Here is a 6,330-nt window from a genome sequence, read left to right as displayed (position 1 = left end):
CCAATGATTTGAATTGCACAAACCCAACACTCGAGGATCATCCATGATTCATGGTTCTGAAACAACTTTGAGTTGATCAAGGAGAGTAGATACAGGTTGTGAGCTGTGACTGAAACACCATATTTTCTAATTATTTTTGGACAACTGTGAAACATAACAAGTGTCACTGTTATTTTTGTATTGTTCATGCTGCAAATAATAAGCATGAACAACACTGCGGCCGCGTGCTTCGCGGAGCCTGTGGTCACCCGTACTCTGGGCGTGTAGCACCCCCGTCGCTGCTCGCGACTGTGGTTGGTCGCCGTGGGCGTGCAGCGCAGGGATGGGATGGGATGGGATGGGAGAGGAGCGACTGGGTCGGCTCCGAGTACCCCGGCGCCTCTCTGATGAGCCGCCTTGGAACACCACGCGGCCGGAGGAGGGCCGACCACGCCGCTCATGCCGCGGTGGTTCAGTGAGTTTCCCACAATCCAGTACCATCTGAATTTCAGCGGACCATACGATTCATTCCATTTCAGAAGCTCGTTATAATCTGCTGCTGTTAGAAGGGAGAGAGGAATTTGGTGAAATTGTTCGTTGTATTGCTTGAGCCTCGTGGGCATATATATAGAAGTACAATCATCTATTTGGAGTACAAGACAAGCCAGAACAAATCCTAGTCTATCTCGTCTTTCCTAATAAACATTATACTCAACATCCCCCGCAGTCACAACGGTAGCGACGCAGACGGTAAGACTGGAGAAGAATCCGAAGGCAAGCCGACGGACACCCCCCCCACAGTCGTAACGGTCGACGCATCGCGGAGTCGTGGCTGGAGTGACAACCGACGAGGTTGCTCAAGCAAGGCGGTAGCCCTTTGTGCCGTTTGTCGAGGTAGCCGAGAGCGTATGGTGGTGGAGCCGTGGTCGAGGTAGCCGTGCGAAAAATGTCGTGGTCGATGTCGAGTCGGGGTAGCCGGTGTCGATGAAGTCGCCGTGGAGCCGCGGGCGCAAGGAGACGCCGAGTTAGCATGGGCGCAGTGGTGTCGAAGTAGTGGTGCGCCAGGAAGAAGATGTTGTTGACGACGCGTCGCGGCGGGGTTGCCAAACCCGGGGACACATCGTAGACGAAGGCACGCATCGGTGTTGCCAGGCCCGGGGACACGTCGTGGACGAAGGCACGCGGCGGTGTTGCCAGTACCGAGCATGCGTGGACTGGGACCTGCACGAGTTGTACGCCATGTCGAAGAAGTCGGAGAGGCCAGCAGAGAAGGACTCGATGACGGTTGCGGCGCCAATCGGCGCGGGGCCGGTGTCGCCCGCGGTTGTCGGAGTAGACGAAGTGGTCGTGGTAGATGACGGCGACGCTGGCGACGGGCTGATGCTGGACAAAGACGAAGAAGGTGGACGGGCGGCGGCGGCTACGTGGGTAGCGGCGGCGGCGACCAAAGAAGAGCAGCGGCGGCGGCGGCTAGGTTAGAAACGCGGCGGCAATGCTCGAAGTAGGCGAAGAACCCTGACAGCGTGACGAAGACCGACGCGGACAGTGGCGTTCCCGCGCCAAGGGAGACGGCGCGGCGCATACCACGGGAAGTCAACGCGCGTGGACGACGAAGTGGACCGTGGGCTGCCGCGCTATGGCCCGAAGGGGCGACGCAGCGGCGGCAGGCGGGTCGGGGCGACCGCGGGAAGACCTCGGGGCGACAGCGGGGACCGCGGGCCGCGCTGCTGCGGCCCGAAGGGACGACGCAACGGCGGTTCGCGAGTCGGTGCAACCACGGGGACGGCCTCGGGACGGCCACGTGGACCGCGTGCCACGCTCGCTACGGCCCGACGGGGCGACACAGCGGTGGCCCGAGGGTCGATGCAGCCACGGGACGGCCTAGAGTGGACGCCCTCGGGGCGGCTGGGGACCGCGGGCCGCGGCACTACGGCCCGAAGGGGTGACGCAGCGGTGACGCGGGTCGGTGCAGCCGGGAGAAGAACCACGGGGTGGCGGCGCTGCGGCCTGAAGGGGCGACGCAGCGGCAGCCCGATGCTCGATCGGTGGAGAGGCGCGCTGAACTCGGGGACGATCTTCACGGGACCTGCGGAGGCGCGCGTAACCGACGGGCCAGGTCAGTCGCACGGCGTAGATGAGTCGGATCGCAGCGGCGAGCGGGTGATCAAGCCGATCGCGCGCGAGGTCGGGGACGCCGCTCGGTGGAGGCGTGGTGGCGATGGAGTCCGAGATGAAGCCGGCGGCGGCGGTCAGCAGGGCGGCTATGATTGGCCGCTGCATGACGCGAGGCCGCCGAGTCGGGGTGATGCAGGAGTCCCGGTCCGAGCAGGGCGGTGACGGCTGGCGTAGATCGACGGGCGGGCCGGTGCGCGAACGGCGGCGGCGAAGGGCCGCCGCATGACGTGAGGCCGCCGGGTCGGGGCGACCAGCGGGCCGACGCGCGGACGACGCGCGAGGCCGCCGGGTCGGTGAAGAAGCCGGCCGATCGCGCCGGTGTTGGAGTAGAGGCGCACGGGGTCGACAGTGGTGGTGGGCGACACAAATCGGATCACATAGACCGGAAAACCAAAAAGTAGATGCCGATCAAAGTGACCGGCGAGAGAGAGAAAATCCGGATCAAAGGATCGGGAAAAAGACTCTCTAGGGCAGCCGGTCAACACGACCGGCGGACGAACCCTAGGTACGGGCGGTGCGGCCCCCGGCGGCAGTCATGGAGGCGGACCACCCCGGGGCGGCGCGCGAGTGCGGAAGCGGCGGCGGCTAGGGTTTAGGATCGACTTGCGATAGATACCATGTTAGAAGGGAGAGAGGAATTTGGTGAAATTGTTCGTTGTATTGCTTGAGCCTCGTGGGCATATATATAGGAGTACAATCATCTACTTAGAGTACAAGACAAGCCAGAACAAATTCTAATCTATCTCGTCTTTCCTAATAAACATTATACTCAACAGCTGCTTCTCGTTATAATTTTGTTAGTCTTTGTGTTTAGATCAGCAGGCTCTCTGCCCTATTCCGTCTTCACTGAAATGAAACAAGTCGTCATAGCAGCTTAAACCCAATTAAATCTTGGCTGAACATAGAAGAGCAGTGTCAGTGTGGCATACATCAAAAACTGTTGCAGCATATCTTGCCAGCCGCAGCTCAGGACAGTAAAACAGGGGCTTGGCATCAAGGAGTTGAGGTCGATTGTGCCAGACGGGGGCTCTAGGTGTTCCCGGCCAACTCCAACTTAGTTCTTCAGCAGCTGTAAGCGCTGGGACTGCCGTCGCTTTTCTCTCTGTCAACAGCAAGCAAGCATTGTTCCATGGACACGTCCACCTCTCAGGGCATAAAGCCAGACCATCTCTCCAGCGGAAGCAATAGCCATGTTAGTCCTTGTACTAGTCGATTCTGATAGAAGCCTCAGCAAAGAGGTTAATGTTGAAACACTGGAGAGTCCAACAGAAGAAGCAAGCCGTTTTCTGGCCCTTGGCAGGTCGTGAAACACCATTATCTGTCAATACCACAAACAGGGGAAAATTCTGAATATTCTGTGCGTCATGACGGGCGGCTATCAAGCAGCACATAACTTGCTCAATCATCACTCCGGTCTCCGGGTTTGCAAAGTTATCGCATGGTCACTTTCATGCTTTGAAATGTTTGCCAGGCAGGAAAGGGATATACACTGTCCCGTAGAAGGTTGAGTAGCAACTAGCAACTGCAAAAAAGTAAGGGCGTGTTAAGGGGTTGAAAGTTCAAAACAGCCAAAAAAGATGACCATTTTTCTCTGCTCCTTTTAGACTAGCAGAGGTCACTAGATGACCATTTCCAAATTTCTTCCAAGCCAGAAAAGATAAGACACAAACTTCTACACACGTCTCTTTCGGTTTATACAATCTCGTATTCAACTCTTCGATCAAAGAAAAGAAAAACACGGCTTCGACGGAGAAATAAGATAAAGACCCATAGTCTCCTTGGGCAAGTCCTCTGAGAAGTTTCAGATATATATAGCTTCACCCAGCTTTGGCAGTTGTTTCAGATATATGTAAACCGAGCGAGCTCTCCAACACACATACATGGAGGTAATATTTTCTGCTGCTATGGGTGAGCTTGCCAGTAGATCCATATCTTTCCTGGTGGGTAGATACCTGAAGCAGCGGACAGCGGCGACAACCAAGGAGGAGAGGCTCCACAGCCTGCAACGGTTGCTACTGCGGCTTCATGTCGTCGTTGAGGAGGCAGATGACCGGCTCATCACAAACCAGGCCATGCTGCATCAACTCAGCATACTGAGACAGGAGATGTACAGGGGGTATTACACCCTCGATATGTTCAATTGCCGAGCACATGAAGATGACAGGACAAAAGATTACTCTTTTGCCCCATCTAAGTTCAACCCTGCAAAGCGTGTATGTTTCTGCAGTGGCAACAGTGAAGGTGCAGCACAAGCTGAGCTGCTGGAGCAAGTTCATGGCAGCATGCAGAACACCATTGAAGATGTGAGTGAGTTCATCATATTTCTAAACAGTTACCCACGTCTGCACCGTCAACCGTACAACATGTATCTGCTGCTGGACAAATGCATGTTTGGACGACAAACGGAGATGGAACTTGTGATGAACTTCCTGTTGCAAGCTGAGACTGCTCTTGGTGCTGCTGATCATTTGGCTGTCATGCCAATCGTCGGTCCCAGGAAAGTTGGAAAGAGCACCCTGGTCGAGCATGTACGCAACGATGAAAGGGTACGGAACCACTTCTCTCAATTTTTGTTTTTCAATGGAGATGTTCTTAAAGATGCAAGTGTAGAGACCCTAAGAGATGGAGGTAGAATCAAGCATCAAAACCGTGGGATGGGCGGTGGAAGGACATTGATCATCATTGAGCTACTTCTGGATATTGAGGAGCCTGTATGGAAGAGGTTGTATTCAGCTGCGAAAAGTTGCATCACGAGTGGAAGTAAGATGATAATTGTGAGCCGCTCTGACAAGATCGCAAGCCTTGGAACCACAGAACCCCTCAGATTACAGTTCTTAACTCAGGAAGCATACTGGTACTTCTTCAAGGTGCGTTCCTTTGGGAGCACGAGAGCAGAGGACCACCCGAAGCTCGCATCAATGGCCATGGAGATGGCCAATTTGACAAGTGGGTCCTTCATGTCTGCAAACATCATCAGTGGAATACTGAAACCAAATTTTAACCCCCATTTCTGGAGCATGGTCCTTGCAGCCCTCAGGAATTTGAACAAGACAAACATGTCAGTGTATGGGGATCGTTTCACTCTTCCTTGGCAGATGGTGGAGCCAACATATCTCAGGAGGGTGAATAAAAATTCTTCTGAATGTGTAGTGTTGTTTCTTGACTACGAGACATGTTCTGCTGAAACTGGACCTGAAGCTCTTGGGATGATGAGCGCGCAAGATCTTCTCTTTGGAAGTGTGAGGCTTCGAGGGAAATTCAAGGTCCATGCATGGACATCCCACCTGCCGCCTCACTACAGCTACATCGTTCAGTGTGAGGTACAGAGGCCACATCGCATGGTCACAAGTAACAAGCGTTTTCAGAAGAGTAGGGGCTGATTAAATTGTCTAGTCTTTTATCCAACACTCGAAGCTCATGGTTCGCAGAAACTTGAAGAGGCAAGCAGAGTAGGTACAGGTTGTGGGCCGAGAGCCTTAGACTGTTTTCCTTTCTGAAATACCATATTTTTGTTCTTCTTTTTGAGCAACTCTGAAATAATACAAATTTCACTGTTATTTTTACATCCCAGCTGTAAGTAGTAAGCAATTAGGCAAACTGTACGGGTCAGAAGTTTTGGAAGTTCTTCGGGTTGGGGATATTAGCTAGGTACCTCTATTTTTTTAATCATCTGTACTGACCAGTGAGAAAGCATGCAAGTTTCTTTGACTATTTCCATTTGTCCACCTATTTTTTAACAATTTCCATGATACCACTGGACGAGGTAAAGATATTCTGATAGTACTGAAGGTTATCCTGATATCAACGGTCAATGCATTTTTTGTTTATTTTTGCTTTTTGACAAAATAGACCGCAGATGGCCACAAAGTTTGAAATCAAGTCTGCATCCACATCAAAAAAGGAAATACGAAACCAAGAGCCAGGCCAACTTCAATAGTGAGACCTTTCAAGGTTCTACAGTGTGACAAGTCAACCATGCATTTGTTTGGGAAGCAAGGAGTATTTCTGTGGGACCCAGCATTCAGTGCCTGCTCTCAGTAGAACCGATCCCCAATCTCGTTCGTTCGTTCTCGGGAAGAAGTGTTTATAACTTCAAGCATGAGGCGCTGTAATGCTCTTGCTTGAGGCTTCAGAGGAGACCTACCCATGGCGGTGGACACCGACTATCCCCATCAA

At 53.2% G+C, this 6,330-nt stretch overlaps 1 protein-coding gene across 1 annotated transcript; it reads left to right on the top strand.

Moving 5' to 3' along the window:
• The first annotated feature begins 3,998 nt into the window (after positions 1 to 3,998).
• On the top strand, positions 3,999 to 5,857 carry LOC125540628 (disease resistance protein RGA2-like). Its single transcript, XM_048704229.1, has one exon. The coding sequence runs from the start codon at positions 4,035 to 4,037 to the stop codon at positions 5,532 to 5,534; it is 1,500 nt and encodes a 499-aa protein (XP_048560186.1). The 5' UTR covers positions 3,999 to 4,034; the 3' UTR covers positions 5,535 to 5,857.
• Positions 5,858 to 6,330: the final 473 nt, after the last annotated feature.

Source organism: Triticum urartu, chromosome 2 (genome assembly GCF_003073215.2).
Source record: "Triticum urartu cultivar G1812 chromosome 2, Tu2.1, whole genome shotgun sequence".
Classification (NCBI taxonomy): Eukaryota; Viridiplantae; Streptophyta; class Magnoliopsida; order Poales; family Poaceae; genus Triticum; species Triticum urartu.
Note: the sequence above shows the minus strand (reverse complement) of the source record. Positions and strands in the feature narration are given on the sequence as shown.